General features: G+C 43.0%; 1 protein-coding gene across 3 annotated transcripts in view; it reads left to right on the top strand.

Annotated features, from left to right (window-relative positions):
- Positions 1 to 18,570, top strand: part of PPP2R2B (protein phosphatase 2 regulatory subunit Bbeta) — a 401,537-nt gene that overhangs the window by 350,878 nt on the left and 32,089 nt on the right. For all 3 annotated transcript variants that reach the window (XM_045520069.2, XM_074360886.1, XM_010959614.3), the window contains exon 7: positions 12,482 to 12,646. In XM_045520069.2, the coding sequence (XP_045376025.1) occupies positions 12,482 to 12,646 (165 nt within the window). The remainder of the gene's footprint in view (positions 1 to 12,481; positions 12,647 to 18,570) is intronic.

Genomic DNA, 18,570 nt, shown 5'->3' with positions numbered 1-18,570 from the left:
ATCAATTGTAAGACCAGACCCTAGAGTTCAGCTTAGGGTTCCTTCCTCTTGTTAATGGATTCACAATTGGCCTGTATGGACAGTTATAGACCACAGGTACACAAGAGATGGTTTTCATTGTATCATAGTAATGAAAATAATCATAGCTGTCATTTATTGAATGCCAGGCACTGCTCTGGGAACTTCACACATAGAATCTCAGTTTGAAAAGGGCACATAATTGTCCAGCTTGATGAATTTGCACAGACAGGCCACTCCTGTGTAACTAGTATCCAGATTGGAAAACCAAACTTTATTAGCAGTGCCTACATCCCCATCACACTTCTCCCAGTCTCTGCCTGCCAAGACTGCATCTGACATAACAACCTCATGATGTTAGTATTATTATCTTCTGTTAGGTAAAATGTAGAGAAGTCAAGAATACTGCTGAATGAGTGTCTGAGCCAGCATTCTCACCCTACTGTGTGGACCCTTCACTGAATATTAAAAATTGGTCATTTATTCAGCACCTACCACGTGGTCCATCCCACCCCAAACCTGACCGGTTAATGGTTTCACTACCCAGGCAGCTGAGCAACTGACCTAGGAAACAATATTGATCTTCCCTCTCACTCACCAGCCTCCCTACCCCCAACTCCATCCATCTGTGAGCCCAGCCTTGGCTTCCTCTAAAATATATATCAGATCAACTCATTTCTCTCCAACTCCACTCCTGCCAGCCCTTGCTGGAATAGGCCACTCTTCTCTCACCTGTGTGACTGCAATACATCCTGTCTGGTCTCCATTCTCTCTTGTTCTCCTACATGGCACATGTTCCACATAATAGAGTGGACCTTCCAACATGTAATTCAGATATCATTCCTCCCTGCACTAAAACACTCCAGTCTCTTCCCATTGGACTTAGAATAAAATCCAAGTTCTTGACCTTGGACTATGAGATTCTACGATTGTAGCCCTGCCTCCCTCTTTGATATCCTATCACACTGCTCTCTCCTAATTCACTCTGCTTCAACCAACTAACCTCTTTTCTGTACCTGGATAAACCTTGTTCATACTTCCATGCTTCGCATTTGCCCTTCCCTGTTTCTGGAACACTCTTTCCCTGCAGCGCACATGGCTAACCAGCTGTCAGCATATAGACTTCTGTCTTATGTCTCCTCAGAGGCATTTCCTCCCTTAACTCTCAAGTAGCTCCCATTAACCCTCTATCCTTGTTAGCTTCATAGCACTTATCACTATTTGAAATTGTTTTTTGTATTTGTATATTTTGGGTTTCGCCATATTAGAATGTAAATTTTGTGAGCAAAGGAACTTTGTGTGATCCATTCCTGTATCCCGGTACCTAGAATATTCTGACACACAGAAAGTACCATTTTGGTTGGACAGATCAAGTTTGAAATACTGGTAGGTCATCAAAGTAGAGCTATCCAGTAGATAATTGATCATGAAATCTAACCTGGCAGTTTCACCTTAAGAGTATATTAGTCATGGTGAAGCTCTGAATGTTCTGATGTAAAATAGACTCTATAATGGCTCAAACACATAAAAGATTATTTCTCTTCCAAAGTCCAGTATTGATAGTCTCCATCAGCAGGCAGCCTCTTCCAGTCAGTGATTCAGAGATTCAAGCCCTTTCCATCTTGTGGCTCCGCATTGTCACCATGCTTATCTGCGTCAGTACAGCAAAAGAGGATGATTGCATAGGACCACACATGGGAGACCCTTATGAGCTGGGGTCTAAAGCAGTAAGCCTTCCATTGGCTAGAGCTCAGTCACATGACCTCCTCTAACCACAAGGCAGGCTGGGAAATGTAGCATAGCTGTTGGGCATAAGTAAAAAGCCCTGGTTCACGTACACAATCAGCTAGTCTCCACCACAGAAGAGTGCTCAGTAGTTCCCCGAGGCTTTTCAGGGAAGGCAGCTGTAAGTTGGTAGTGGTGATTATGGAAACACTGAGCACTGACCACTAATACCATGACTGGTATCTTGTGTTGATCACAGAGCAGACTCAACATACTGTCTGAGCCCAGGAGAATCTGCCTACAGATTTTGCCTGGAAGTGTAGCTGCTAATAGAACGAATGTGGGTGGTGGTTCCCTTTCTCCCTTGACATCTATTCCAAGAGCCAGAAATCTGCTCAGGCTCGGCTGCTATCACTCTGAGTTTCTGCTGTCCCCAGCCTAGGTGACATGTTTTCTGAATTTTGCCTCTAGGCTTTCAAGGGGGAGGGAAGTTTCTTTAGGCATGTTAGGAGACAGATGCCTTGGGGAGAATGCAAAGGGGAAATATTAATAGCACAATTTAGGTTATATCCTGCAGATGTGTGACAGCCTGCCAGATGCTGGAATACAAATGAGACCGTGCCATTCACCCTTAAAGCAGCCATATGTAAAATAATCATTGCCATCATGAGAATGATGATAACTGATATCTATATAGCTGTTTTCAACCAGAGCGCCCTAAGCACTGAGCAGAATGTAGAAACTGCGACCCTTTTGCGTATCATCTCTGAAATGCAGCCACCTCTGGGGTAGGAAGCGGCTTTCTTTCAAAACAAGCTCAGAAAGCACCAACTTTCAGATAGGTCTTATTAAATCATATGGTGTTTATTTAGTACCATTCCTATAATGCCTCTTACGCACTAAGGAGACAGAAGGAATGTGATTTAAGATAGAGAAATGTGGGGTTCCCGAAGTGTGGTATGAGTACCACTGAGGTGGTAGGCAAGGTGCTTCTAAATACTACATGGGCTTTGTTTTCATAATTATGTCCGTGATAATGAATATTACAAAATACAACTATCATATCAATCCTATGATTTCACAGATACTGAAAAATCCACCTAAATTACAATATATGGCTATGGAAAGAAAAGTACTAGTAAATATTAAGACAAGTGGTCTTGCAATATGGCTTTTAAAAAAGTCATAACTTCCAATGACTAGCATTTGGTGTGACATTGGCATTATGGTTGAGAACACAGTCTTTGGAGTCCGACAAACAGAAAGTTCTCACCCTGCTCTACTACTTGTTGGCTGTGTGAGCTTTAGCATGATTTTTTAACTTAGCCAAGTCTCTACTTTATGATCTGTAGAGAGCAGCTGTGTCAAAGAGGATTATTAGAATTTTTAAAGGTCTTTATACACACACACATATATACACATACACATGCATATATTTGTGTGTGTATATGTGTATATATGTACATACATGCATACACATACATATATGCTTAGGGCAGCACCTTGCTAAGTAAATGATCAATAAACAGGGGCAAACATAATCACAAGTATTATTGAAAGGAAAAGGAAATTAGAAAAGTAGAATGTTAGACGGGTAGATTCTAGTCTGCTGAATTCATCATCTGGGTCATCCTCTCAGTTTTGGACTCCTCTGGTTCTGCAGTCTGGTGTTCTCTGCAGGATGTTTCTCATTTTACCTTAGTTACCCTACTCACATGGCATCTCTGAGGGCCAGGCCTTGTGTTCAGCACCGTAACAGAGGGAGGCATTCCTAGCCTCATGGCACTTGGTCTTAAATCCTCTTCCTTCCATCTGTAGCCAGTCTGTCCCTGTTTAGTGTAACAGGTTCTGGCTTAAAGTGATCAGGCTTTGCCCTTAATGGGTTAACTATATTAGGACAATAATAACTCACTTCTATATTAGTGAATTTCTAGGACAAGAGGCAGCCCTAACTTTTCAATAAGAGGAAAATTGCTATAAAAGGATGTTTCTTATTTCTGAAAACTATGGTATACCTAGGATCCTTTGAACTCTGTTCTCAGAACTGAGAATGAGTTGACCTAGGCTCTTAGCTAGTCCATTAGGGGACCTGTTAAATACATCCATATCAAGTAAGAGTAAAGTTACAGCTCTCAGCAACTGTATACAGAGCACCTAGTTTGTGCCAGGTACTGCACTAAGCCATGGGGATACAAGAGTGGGAAGAAACAATTTTTTTGCTTTCAGAATGACATTCATCAAATAATCACACTCATGAGTATCTAATTACAAAGTGCAAAAAGTCCTGTGAAAGCATTTTTTTTAAAACCTGGTGGGAATAAAAGAAGACTTTACTGAAGAACTGATTATTGAGTTGGGATTTGTAAGAGAAAGAGTATGAGCTAACTTGGCAAAGAGGTGTGGAGAGATTGGGCCATCATGTACAAAGGTCCTGTGGCAGAAGGGAGCATGTTGGAAGAAACTCAAGAAGGCCCCGAGAGTGAAGTAGTGCATGGTGTAAGCAAGGCTGACAAGATAAGCAGAAGACACACCTTGCATAAGTCCAGTCTCTAGGCATAAGACAAAAGTTATCTCTGGGAGAGGCCTTCTAGATTCCAAGGGTACATCATCTCTGACCTTGGTCTTAGCAGCCCTGTGCATCAGACTCACTTCTCAACTGAAGAGGCCCTCTTGGAGTTGGTTTCCTGATCAGGGGACCATGTAGCTGCAACTCTTGGCTTCTAGCGTCTGTCACTCCATAGTACCATGGACAGCAACCTTCCTTTTAATCCAATAGGATTCTGCCAGGCAGGCTCTGAGGGAAGCTGTGGAGCTAGTACAAATTCCTCTCCCCTGTTGCTGCTGTGACTTTCATCTACAACTGTACATATCAATCTCAGTCTGGCATTTAGTGTAAAAGGAGAGCATCCCTTCCAATGACACGTCCAGCACATTGGCCTGTGTGTGCCCAAGCAGCCCCCATCTTCCCATATTAAATGCAGCCTTGGCAGGTTGCCCCAGGCCTGGTGCCTTGCTTGTTTAGATGCTGACCCTGTGTATTGGAGGCCAGACCCAGGACTTTATGGGACTGGAGATTTCTCCTCCCACAGGGCAAGCCCTTAGAGGCTCGTGTTGTCAGGGGAAAGGGCAAGAGTACCACTCTGCAGGCTTCTTTTGGGCTTCATGAACTGCCTCAGAGCAGTACCACTTAGTAATTGGGAAGGCAGACTCTGGAGTCAGATTCACAGGGTTTGAGTCCAGATTCATCTCCTAAAATCTGTGTGACCTTGACAAGTTGCTTAACATTTCTCTGCCACCAATTTCCTCATCAGTTAATGGGGATAGTAATGCCACCTTTCTTACAAGGTTGTTGTAAGGAGGTGATCATGTAAAGCACTTGGCACTTGGTGCCACTCAAATGACTGGCACCAAGAGAAGGCTCTATAAATAGTAGCTGTTGTTCTTTGCTCATATCCCCAGCCCCCTGTTCTTACCTTGTTGCTTGGATCCCATTCTCGCCTAAGAAAACCACAGGCTAAATGATCCATACCGTACAAGCCCTGGCATCCCGGTCTGTGGATCTACTATGAGTTTCTGCATCTTAAAAAACTTTGCCTAAGGAAAAGGCTGCTGGGCCACAAGAATGAATTAAAGTAAAACCCATAAATATTTATTGAGCACTTACTGTGTGCACTGGAGATGCCAAGATGAATAAAACTCCCTCCCTGATATCATGGCCCACGTAATCTAGAGGGTGGATGTATCAATCAGAGTTCAACTAGAGTGACAAAAGCAGCAGAAGAGTGTGTGTTTGCATTTGCAGGGGGTGGTGGGACAGGAGGTAAGAGAGAGAGAGAGAGGAGATTGACTTGTTACAGTGAATTAGCCTTGCAGTTGTGTGCCTGGCCAAGCAAGTCCAAGTTCTGTAAGGCCAGTGGTGGGAACAGAAAAATGACAAGCAAGCTAGAACACCACAGGCGTAAGCATCACAGGCCATGTCCACACGTGGCCATCAAGAAGGAAGATTTAGAGAGAAGGGAGAGGAGTTGTAGTCTTAGCATCCATTTGGAGTCTCTTCCCCAAGGAAGACCTAAGCCTTCGTTTAAATGCCTTCTGACTGATTAATTCAGGACCACCCAGTGCGATCTCCCCCTTTGATTAACTTAAGTCGACTGATTAGTGCCTTTAACCACGTCTGCAGAATCCCTTACAGCAGCACTTAGATTGCTGTTTCACTAAATAACTGGGAGAACTTGTGCATATGTGCAAAGTGGCTGCTTCCTCCCTTCTGGCCTCCAGCTTGCCTGAGAGAATATACTTTTTTAGCCTACCGCAACCAGAAACATTTTAGAAATGTTTAGCCTAACCAAGTCAACATATCACAAAGCTACCAAATGAGTATGTGGACAGAGGGAGGCAGACATGTAACCGTACTGGGGTGGATGAGACTAACAGCCTTTTGAGCCTGTGTGAAGTAGCAGGTATGTTATGTGCACATCATCTTCTGTAGTTTTCTTCCTCTCTTTGTTGGTAAGTTAACAAGTTCAAAGGCATTTGAGATCATGTAACTTGTCACAGGATTTGGGATTAAAATCTAGGTCTATCTCACTCTGTATTCCAGTAAAATGTAATCTATCATGCTGTCTTAAATTACTCAGATAATAATAATATGGGTTAGGCGTTCTCACAGAGGTGCATTCAAGGTGCTGTGGAGAGGCAGGTGGGAAGGATCATGAAAGAAGGGCTAGAACACTTCGTAAAGAAAACAACACTCGTGTTGGCCTTTGAAGGAAGTACTGGGTTTTGGGGATGTTTTTCTAAAATTTCAAGCTCTGTGTCACATGAATAGGAAAGAGGCTGTTGTTACAGGACTTTCTCACATATACACACGCCATAATCATAAAGGACATCTTATTCCAGTGTCTTTTGCAGCTCACACACTTAAAGGCAGTTACCAATAGGCACCCTGTGTCTCTGTCAGTCCTCTCATATTGAGCCTAGCCGTTGGCAAAAACTTCTGTGAATATTTGCACATTGGCTTTTTTTAAGCTCTTAAGAGAGGACTGTCCCTCGGAGTCCTCTTTGGAGATTTCCAGTGTGTTATCATCAGGCAACATGTCCGTTCAGCTCACAAGATCTGGATGCTTTGTAATCATTGCTTTATATCCAAAGATTAAATTCAGGCTTTGGAAATAAGGACTTCAAAGAAACTCATGGTCCCTAAAATGGAATCCAAGTCTAATATGCTCAGTTTTCAAGACCTTGGTAAGGCTGTTCTCCACTCAGTAGACTGGCAGACTTTAAGTGCTATCTTAAAAGCTTCAGCTGCTTTTGAACATGGGTACCTTGCCCAGGTAAAGTTAGATTCCACTCTCCAGCTTGGCCTGTGGTGGGGCTCTCCTGTAACTGGTTGGCTTAGAAGGAAAGTTGGGGGAAAACTTGTCAGTATGTGCAAAATCAGCAGTGATGACGGAAACATGAGGATAGTCACCCTCAAAAGCCCACTAAACTAATGCATGTGAAAGCTGTCTTTTGGAGAAATCCGTGTTTTCTTTGAAATTTGGGATTATTGAGTCTACTGTAAAGCCATTTAATAAGTAACCTTCTTTCCATTGTCTTATTTGATCATCAGAATTCTCAGAGGCTAACAGAATTAATAGGATAATACCCATTCTAAGGCAAAGAAACTGAAACTCAGAGAGAGAATGACCTTCCCATGTTCTCTGAGCAAAATGGAGTTGGATTCAAAGCTGAATTCCAATCTTTTGACTGTATATTGTTAAATCACAATATTTACCACAATATTATCCTCAACTTTACCCAAAGAGGAGGCTCCTGGCCTCTCAGCTCTTTCATAGATGGTTCTAGGCCAAGGAAATGACTTTTTTAACTGTTTGTTTTCTTGATCTAATGAGACATATTCATTGTAGAGATTATAATGACCTATAATCTCACCATCTAATTTTGGGGTACATGCAGTGAATTTACATCACAATTTTAACTTAATGCTAGCTGACTCAACAGTAAGGTCTCAGAAAAATAAATAAGGAAATAAAAGGGAAGAAAATTTAATTCTTAATTTATCCAGGAAGCCTTCTCCTGTTCAATCCAAGAGTCACACACACACATACACACCCCTCCTCACTCACACATACACACCTCTCTCCCCTCCCTGCTTTATTTTTCTGCATAACAGTGTTACTATCCAGTATACATAAATTTGTTATCAATATTTAAAACTATTTACATATCTTGTTTACTGACCATGTCCCCTACGAGAATAGAGTCTCCACGTGTCGGGAATTTTTGGTCTGCTTTGGTCACTGCTATACCCCTTGTACCTAGAAGAGTCCTGGCAGATTGTGAATGTTTATGAAATACATGAAAGGATACATGAATGAATGGACCCAAGCAAGGTTCACTGAAAGATAACTTAGATGCCAACCTTAGAATCCAATGCCCCTTTAAGATACAACCATATTTCCTCCCACCCTGTCCTCTCTCTCTCTTTCTCTGATTCTTTTTACATGGCTACGATGAAACCGTATATATTTTATAGCTAACTTACCTCACCTAAAATTATACATGTATATAATAAACATAGAAAATATCTTTACTTTTTCCACTGAAAACACTACAACTTCATTAAAAGGAAATGTGGAAATCAAATGGATAATTGAAAAGAAAAAGAAACTCATAAGCTCACCCAGATGGAACTCTCGCTAACATTTGGTACTTTTGCTTTTTAGGTCATCAGTTTCAGAATGTAAGTTCTAAATGACATTTTGATCACACTATAGATACAATTTTTCTTACAAGTTTTTTTTTTAAACAGACTTAGAATTTTATTGCATAAACAGTTTAATGAAATAGATCGGAACTTAGTTGTTTCCCTATTTTTGTATTTGTAGGTTGTTGTCAGTCGTTTTCTTTGATAACGTTGCAATAGACATCTTTTTTGTAGAAAGTTTTTTCCAAACTGGGATGAAGGAAATGACTTTTGAATGGTCCCCATGCTACCCCTTAGCATCCTGCCATCACCCTCTCTGTTCCCTCACCCCACTGCTGATGTAATTTATGGCTCTGGCTTCTTATTTGTTTGAAGCTGATCCCTGAAGGGGTGACCTCCCAGTGTCTTCAATTATTATTTTAAATGATGCCTTAGGCTGCTGCCTGGCACAGCGGTGCCCTCACCTTCCTGCCTTCTGCTTTCCAAGCATGGAGCTCAGCTGCCAAACTGGCTGTGCCCCCTCCTGTCCTCAGCTCTGCCTCCAGAGTCCCAGCAGAGAGGCAGATTAACCCCTTTTGTTAGCAGAGGTAATTTGCCTGGGTTCAGCATTAATAAGGAATGCCGTAAGCCATTGAGGTCAGGATGAACAGATCTGTCAAGCCCCAGGGTTAATTTAATAGCAATCTGTTGGCTGTCTGCCTTGTATATTAGCCGTGAATGCTGTGCTCTGTTTTGCTTTTGCCATTTAGTTCTTTGGGACAACGGGGAAATCATTTGGCTAGAGAGCTCTAAAGGATAGGGAAGAGAAAATTGACTGTCAAAATGCATCATTCCATTTTCAAGATAATACAGGGAGCCAGGAATCGCTCAGCTCCTTTCTCCTTCCCTCCCAATGTGAAGGGCAAAACCAATACCCTGGAGGCTGTAACTCCCTTTAGAACAGCGTGAGGAGGAAGGCTGAGTTTCTAGATGGTGCAGATGTGAGATATGCTCTCCTGCCATTCCCCATAGCCATTGCATTTTTGGACACTAGACTCCTTCTCCCACATGTTTCTGGAATTCAGAAGATCTGCCATCAGTTAACAATTCAAAAAATCCCTTATCATGTTTTTGTCCCAACATGTGGTTCAAAAAAAAAAATCATCACATCAGAGGACACAAAAATCCTAGGTCAGATGCTGTGTCCAAGTTCTGGTTTTGAAAAATGTAGCCCCCACAGTGCTGGGTGAATTGAGAGAGAGAGCACAGGCCCAAAGCTGAAGAACTCCCTCTAGGATAAGGCTGGCTCAGTGAGGGCCATTCAAAAACAAACAAACAGACTAAACTAAACAGGGTGATGCTTGAGGGCGAGGGATGATGGGCAGGCTTCAAGGTCCAGGGTGGGCAGGAGGGAGGGAGGCAGGGAGGTCGGAACCAGGGGCAGCAGCCCTAAGCAGACCCAGTTCTGGATGGAGTTCTTGATGGTGGGGACTGTTCCTGGTTTCCTCTGTATGTTTAAACACTTTATTTTCACATAGCCTAACTTTTGGGCTTTATTTTTAGGTAAGAAAAAAATAGCCATAGATGTGGCACCTCCCCCTCCCACACAGCCCCGATCCCTTCCAGTTAAGCCTGTTTTCAGAGCTGTACTGGTGGAGGTTGAGAAAGCCGACACCAGATTTTCTTTCCCTATTTTGGGAGAAGAGAAACATGCTCCCTGGCACGGCAGGGTATGAAGGCTGTTTCTGGAGGGTGATGAAATCTGACAGCAGCAGAACACTAACCTCAGCTTCTCCCACACTGTGTCGTGGCCGCAGAGCCCAGGGCGTGGGTCAGGGGGGTGGGGAGGATGTCAGAGCTGCAGCTTGGGGCCGCCGCCTGTGGGGCACGGGCTCCTGCTCCACAGAGTGTGGTGCTGACTGCAGTAATATTTCTAACTCTGGTAGCAGTTGACTTGAAAGGTAGTATTTTGTGAATCTAGGGGACCTGCGTGCTCTGGAGACCCAAGTAATGTTTGCATCTGGGTTTGGTGAGGGGAACTGTAGTAAACTGTAATGTAGTTCAGTCTCGAGCTAATGTTAGAAAAAACCCAACAGGATTTATAAGAGATAATTGAAAGGGAGAGAGGCACAACCAAATACAAAGTCATTATTGCATCAAATTGTGTGCTGGAGCATGGGTGATGTTTAATAATAGATGACTACTTTGTTAGTGCCAGTGTAACTAAAAATATCAGTGCATTTACTCATACCTCATCTAAACTCTAGGAGGGGACTAGGCAACCAGCTTCATGGAAAGCATTAAAGACTTTTATCCATCCCAGTCTAATAGCATAGTCTGTGTCAGGTTACTGCTTGTTGATTCGGCGCAGTGCTTTCCAAAATGTGATACATAAACTCCTGCCACAGGGTTCCTTTTAATTGTTAAATGCATTGATTTCATGTATATTATTTAAAATGTAACTAGCTCATTAAACCCATGATTTTATGAGTATTGGATTACTGCTTAGACAAGGCTAAGTTGAGAAAAAAAAGGTTTAAGTTGATCTGTAGGAAAAAATATTAAGTGAAAAATGCTATCTGGTGATACACAGGTGGGGCAAAATCACAAATGTGGCTCAAAAGTGAGCATAATTTTGGTCCACAGCATCCACATCGCAAGGCCTGTTCCTTTGCAGGAAGGCACTGGGTCCTCAGCCTTAGCCAGATACCTCCCAACCTGCACCCAGGTCTCCCGAGCCCTCAGTAGGGATGTAAAGTGACCAGCACAAGCTCAGTCCCTCAGGCCTGCAGACACCTGACTGAACACGTTTGTTTCCACTGAGTCACCTCCATAAGTGAAAGGGCAAATGTTTCATGTTAACACACAAGGATGTGGTCTTTAAAAACAGCGGTATAATCATTCATTTTTTTTTAAGTATGAGTTTTTTTACTGCAATATGTTTTATTTTTATTTTTTAACATTTTTTGTTGAGTTATAGTCAGTTTACAATGTTGTGTCAAATTCCAGTGTAGAGCACAATTTTTCAGTTATACATGAACATTCATATATTCATTGTCACATTTTTTTTTCGCTGTGAGCTACCACAAGATAGTGTATATATTTCCCTGTGCTATACAGTATGAACTTGTTTATGTATTCTGCATATGCCTGTCAGTATCTACAAATTTATAATTATTCTTGATCAGAAAAGAAAATACTGAGGAGAGAAAAAAATGATAAAACTAACAGTATATTCCATGGGAGGCTAAAACTGTCACACCACACAACTGGACGCTTCTTTCTGATACTTAAACTCCCACACAAGCTCTAAAGCAAATCACAACTTATGGAGACTTGAGGTCCTGTATATCTTCAATAAGAGAAATTTTGCATAATTACTAAAGAGTACAAATCTTGCAACTAGGATAAAACCCTAAGACTGCCTATCTTTAGCCATGTGACTTGAGGCAACTTACATACTCTGAGCCTCTGTTTCCACCCTTGAAAAAATAAGGGTGAGGAAGGTGCTGATTATAGAGCTGTTACAAGGATTACATGATGTGCTTTGCACAGTGTTGACCTGTAGTCAGTAAATGATAGCAGCTGTTATTATCATTATCATCAACATATTATTTCAAAAGCTCTAAGGGATTTCGTGGAAGAGGATTTACAGTCTGTCACAGATATCACTTCTCAGCCCAGGAGTCTGGGTGAAGATTCAAATATATTGAATTATTCAGTTGGCATGGAACTAGTTTCTTAATCATTATTAGAAAATGAGAAATGAAAGTCTTTGCAACTTGGCCCATTTTAGCATGATGACATAAGTGGGTAACTTTGATATGAATGGGACATAAGGGTTATGGGGGATGAAATCCTGATGAGGGGCAAGGGAGACCTGAGCTCTAGTGTGGCCTTTGGTAACCCTGGACCTCCTCTGCCTGGGACCTGTAATACCTGCCGGTTCATTCATAGAGTTATTATAAGTGTGCACTAAAATAAGGTGGCAATGGTACATCACCCCGAGGTCCCCTTCTCCTGGTCCCCTCCTTGACTCTTCTGTGCCAGATATCGTTGACATCAAGCCGGCCAACATGGAGGAGCTCACAGAGGTGATCACGGCGGCTGAGTTCCACCCCCATCACTGCAACACCTTCGTGTACAGCAGCAGCAAAGGGACAATCCGGCTGTGCGACATGCGGGCATCGGCCCTGTGTGACAGGCACACCAAATGTGAGTAGCCAGCAGCCCAGGGCTGCCGGGGGTGGCTGGGTCTCGGCCCCAACGTGTGGGAGGAGAAGGGGGAGAGCCAGGGCTGGGGGGTGATCTCCGTTCCCGCGCCCGACATGCTGGCAGTAAAGACACTACACGTGTGGGGCTGACTCGGGAGTCAGCGCTCTATTTGGCATTTCAGTAAGAGTGTAACCTCATGTCTAAGTCCACAAACGTTTGCTTCAGGCTGTGCAGTTCAGAGATGAATAAGGCACGAGCCCGGTCACTTAACCTTGTGACATGATCTGAATTATGTTTTGAGGTTCCGCGTGCTGCTGTGGGCAGAATGGACCTGCGGAGAGGAAGGGGGAGCAGTTAGGGGATGGCTGTGCCATGCGGGCAGGGGGTGAGGGTGGGCAGGTCAAGGGCAGGGCATGGAAATGGAGAGGAGTGGATGGGTTCGGGACAGACCTTGGCAGTGGAGTTAACCGGACTTGCTGGGCTGTGGGAGGCTGAGAATTTACGAGGACTCAAGAGCAGCTGGGGGGGGGGGGTTCAGTTAATACTGTGGTGTGTACGTGAAAGTTGTTAAAAAGAAAGCTGTTCCCCTTAAAAGTTCTCAGCCCAAGGGAAAAGGAAATTGTAACTCTGTGTGGTGCTGGGTGCTCATTAAACTTGTGATTAGTTTGCAATATATACATACAGCAAATCATGATGTTGTACCCCAGAAACTAATACCATGTTATATGTCAACTATCCTCAATTTTTAGAAAGAGCAGTGGGGGAAGGGGTCCGTGGCTTCTTGGAGAGGGTGAGGCTTTGGGGGAACCAGCACCCTCAAGGTCCCAGTGGTTCTAGTGGGCACCAGGGAAGGGCTTCAGTGAGAGCGGATGGGATAAAGTCCACCAGATTCACAGGCCCTGGGGTCTCACTGGAGTTTTCAGGGCACTGATGGAGCAAAGAAGCTCCAAAGGAGTCAGGGCTTGGAGGCCAAAGGCTAAGACGAATGGAAACGGGTGAAGCGAGAGTCACCTGGCAACAGCAGCAAGGGCTGCGGCAGGCAGGATGGGCCTGGAGCTGGCAGGGAGGTTTTCTGGAAACAAAATGCTCCCCAGAGTAACGGGGCCTGGAAGGCAGGGGTAATCTACGTCGTGTCATGTCAGGCTGAATGATGTGCAGCCGCCAAGACGTTCAGGAGGGCCAAGAGCTGTGTTTGTCCGGCACTCCCTTCTGCTGGGCACTATTTTGCCACGACAGCTGGCGGTGGGGCACCGGAGGTGAAGCCCTCTCTCTCCCACGGGCCCTGTTTCAGTGTTAATTCCTATGTGACACGATACGATGACTCCCTGCATGGGCGTGAGGTCAGGAGAGGAGTGAATATCTGGGCCACTGCGACCATTGCCATTTGCTCGTTTGCTGTGAGAAGGACTGCATAGAGGTGCTGGTATGTATGTAATCTGTGTGGATTCTAGAGTCCCACAGACCCAGGTCAAAGCCAGGCTTCACCCCTTATTAGCTGTGTGACTTCGTCCAACTTGCCTTCACTTCTCTGCACCTCAGTTCTCTCATGTCAGATGGGGAAGATGCTGACGTCTACCTCATGGGTGTGTCATGGGGCTTAGGTGAGATAACTATCAAGAATTGTTAATGAGATGTTTTAGTGTTTTTTCACACTAAGTGTGTCTTTCATGTCCAGATTTCAATTCAGATGACCCACATTTCCAGTGCTAAGTCACCATGGGTAGCCGTAGTTACCATGTTGGACAGGACTGATGTAAGAAATTCCTTCCCTCCAGAAGGTCCTGTTGAAGAGTGCTGATCTAGACTGACAGCTCCTTGAGGGCACGGACTTACTGTTTTGTTCACTGTTGTTTCCCCAGTACCTAAAACAGTACCTGGCCCATGATAAATGCGTAATCAATATTTGCTGATGTGTGTGCTGGTATTGACCTCTGAGCAGTGCTTACTTATACGCCAACAAGGGGAAATGGTCAAGGCAGAGGGATCAGCATGTGCAAAGGTGCTGGGGCATGAAAGGCCATAACGCTTTTGGAACTGCAGGGTGACTGATAATGGCTGGTATGTAGGAAATGACTCAAAGAAGGAAGAGTTGAAGTTCAGGAGGAATGCAGGAGCCTGTTATAATGGTCGTGAAAATGGACTTGAATTTTCTCTCAAAGTCAGTGAACAGCCACTCAAGTAATCAGAGGACTAATATTATTTGAATTATGTTCTGGAGAAGTTGAGTAGACTTAAGGCAGAAGGATGCGAGTTGGGTTCTTGCTGGGAGAACAAAGAGACATGAAACAGGTTGGGAAGAGCCTATCACGTACAGAAGGATTTCTTAACAGCAGCACTATGAATTTGGGGCACGCAATTCTTTGCTTGGGGGAGGTGGCTGTCCTTTGCACTGTAGGATGTGTAGCAGTATCCCTGCCTCTACACACCAGATGCAAGCAGCAAAGGCCGGTCGTGACAACCAAAAATGTCTCCAGACATTATGAAATATCCCGGGGTGAAAGCTGCTCCCAGCTGAGAAGAACCACAGATGTAGACTAAACTTCATGGCCAGTCCATCGGCCTGAATTTCTTGTATCTGTGATTTGTCCATTACTATTAAGAACTCTGAGGGGTACCATGGAGAGGTAAAGCATCTCTTACACTCAAGGAATTTCAAATTTGGCAGATGCAGCAAGGTATACCCAGGACACCCAAATGAGTGATGGAGACGATTGGGAGTTGGAACACTCGGGGGAAGGTAGGGCTTTTGAGGTAGACCTCACAGGGAAGGCTGAGGCTGAGTGGTAGCGTTGAAGCACAAAAGGATTTGGCTAGGTGGGGAATGGAAGGGTGTTTCGGACAGTGCACACCAGAAAGGGCAAGAGCCTAAAGTTAATGAGCCATCGATATGAAACCTTTAAAGAGTCTTAGCAAGAAGTGTTGGGCGTGGGTAAAAGGGGAAATGGAAGAAATGAGGTCAAATAGGGATGATGGGTCATATCAAGTCAGTCCTGAAGGTCCGAGGCAAAAGTTGACCCCTTCATGTGTTCATTCATTCATTCATTCAGTACCTGCTCTATACCCAGAGTCTGGCTCCTATGGTCACCAGACTTTCTTGAAATTTTCCACCAAGTACAGCACTCCTAGAGCCAAGCTGTGAGCCTAGCTGTGGTGGAGGAAGGGCACGAGGGGGCATTCCAGCCTCTCTGATGTGCTCTGGACGGCCCAGCCTCTCAAAAGCTAAGCAACACATACCTGGCAGAGGTCCGGGACCTGAGGGGAGGGAGGTGCTGACCTCAGCGGATTTTCTTTCAAGTCTTATTTTTCCATCTTAATATTTCACCTGAATTTGGTATTTTATTCCCATAAAATGACTCCTTTCAGTTTAATAATTACGTTCTATTTACATTTCTACCCATCCCCCAATTTCAAGCCAAATTGGTGTTTCCAAAAGATGCAGCCTTTGTGGCATCCTGTACCACCTGGTGCACCTCCATATCCTCCTCTTCCCTGGTCTCCAAGGATACGGGCATGTTCCCCAGTCTGAGAAGCAAAGGTCCTAGTATGTGGAGAGCAATTGGAGATCATCTGTCTGGAGAACAGAGTTATAGAATTTATATTTTAGGGAAGATTAACACAGTGGTGGTGGGAAGAAACAAAGGAGAATTAGAATATTTTGCTTTAGTCTCAATATGATGGAAATTCATAACCTAGATAAGGATGGTAGCTATTGAAATCTAAAGGAAGGGAAGGGAAAAGGGAACATTTTCTTTTTTCTTTTATTTAAACACTTTTATTGTAGTATTGTTCCTGTATGGTAAACTACATATATTTCAGATGTAAAATTTGATGAATTTTGATAGATGTATACACCCATGAAACCACCACCACAATCAGGATAGCTAACATTTCCATCACTCCTCAAGAGGTGCAATTTTCCGATTCCCAGTTTATCCCTTCCCACTCCCTTTTTGCCCCCTGATAACCGTAAGTTTGTGCTCTATGTCTGTGAGTCTGTTTCTATTTTATAGATAAGTTCATTTGTGTCCTTTTTTTTATTTGATTATTTTATTTTGGCAGAGGGGGAGGTAAATTAGGTTTATTTATTTTTGGAGGAGGTACTGGGTATCAAACCCAGGACCTTGTGCATGCTAAGCATGCGCTCTACCACTTGAGCTATACCCTCCCCCCATGTCCTTTTTTTTTAGATTCCACATATAAGTGATATCATATGACATTTTTCTTTCTCCTTCTGGCTTACTTCACTTAGAATGACGATCTCTAGGTCCATCCATGTTGCAGCAAATGGCATTATTTTATGCTTTTTTGTGGCTATGTAGTATTCCATTGCACATATATACTCTATCTCCTTTATTGAGTCATCTGTTGATGGATATGTGGGTTGTTTCCACGTCTTGGCTATTGTAAATAGTGCTGCTATGAACATTGGGGTGCATGTGTCTTTTTGAATTATATTTTTCTCTGGATAAATGCCCAGGAGTGGGGTTGCTGGATCATATGGTAAGTCTATTATTAGTTTTTTAAGGAACTTCCATACTGCCCTCCATAGTGGCTGCACCAATTTACATTCACCAACAGTATAGGAGGGTTCCTTTTTCTCTACACCCTCTCCAGCATTTATCATTTGAAGACTTTTTAATGATGGCCATTCTGACTGGTGTGAGGTGATAGTTCATTGTAGTTTTGATTTGCATTTCTCTAACAATTAGTGATGTTGAGCGTCTTTTCATGTGCTTGTTGGCCATCTGGATGTCTTCCTTGGAGAGGTGTCTATTTAGGTCTTCTGCCCATTTTTTGATTGGGTTGCTTGTTTTTTTGATATTAAGGTGTATGCGCCATTTGTATATTTTTGAAGTTAGTCCCTTGTCAATCACATCATTTGCAAATATTTTTTCTCATTCTGTAGAATGTCTTTTTCTTTTGTTGATGGTATCCTTAGCTGTGCAAAAGCTTTTAAGTTTAATTAGATCCCATTTATTTTTGTTTTTATTTCCATTACTCCAGGAGCTGGTTCAAAAAATATATTGCTGTGATTTATGTCCAAGAGTGTTCTGCCTATGTTTTCCTCTAGGAGTTTTATAGTATCTGGTCATACATTTAGGTCTTTAATCCATTTTGAGATTATATATAACATTAGAGAATGTTCTAGTTTCAATCTTTTACAGGTAGCTGTCCAATCTTCCCAGCACCGCTTATTGAAGAGACTGTCTTTTCTCCGTTGTATATTTTTGCCTCCTTTGTCATAAATTAATTGACCATAAGTGTGTAGGTTTATTTCTGGACTTCCTTTCCTGTTCCATTGATCTACGTGTCTGTTTTTGTGCCAGTGCCATACTGTTTTGATCACTGTACCTTTGTAGTATAGTGTGAAGTCAGGGAGTATGATTCCTCTAGCTCCATTCTTCTTTTTCAAGATTCTTTTGGCTATTCGAGGTCTTGTGTGTTTCCATACAAATTTTAACATTTTTTGTTCCAACTCTGAAAAATGTCATTGGACTCTGATCAAGATTGCATTGAATCTGTATATTGCTTTGGGTGGTATGGCCATTTTAAGAATAAAATACCTAGGGATAAACCTACCCAAGGAGACAAAAGACCTATACTCTGAAAACTGTAAGATACTGATGAAAGAAACTGAAGATGACATAAACAAATGGAAAGATATACCATGTTCTTAGATTGGGAACATTTTCTTTTAAAATAACTGTGGGGATGTAAAGCGGTAGTAGAGACTGGCATTCATCACACATAGATATGTGTTGTTCAGTATCCTTCCCCTCCAGACTGTAAACTCTGTGAGGACAAGAACTTAGTGTCTTTTGCTCACATCATACTATGAAGGCCTGACATGTAAGTAGGTGCTAAGTAAATATTTATTCAGTGTATACATTTATGCCTGAGGGTTGACATAAATGGCATGTGGA

Source organism: Camelus bactrianus, chromosome 3 (assembly GCF_048773025.1).
Source record: "Camelus bactrianus isolate YW-2024 breed Bactrian camel chromosome 3, ASM4877302v1, whole genome shotgun sequence".
Lineage (NCBI taxonomy): Eukaryota > Metazoa > Chordata > Mammalia > Artiodactyla > Camelidae > Camelus > Camelus bactrianus.
Note: the sequence above shows the minus strand (reverse complement) of the source record. Positions and strands in the feature narration are given on the sequence as shown.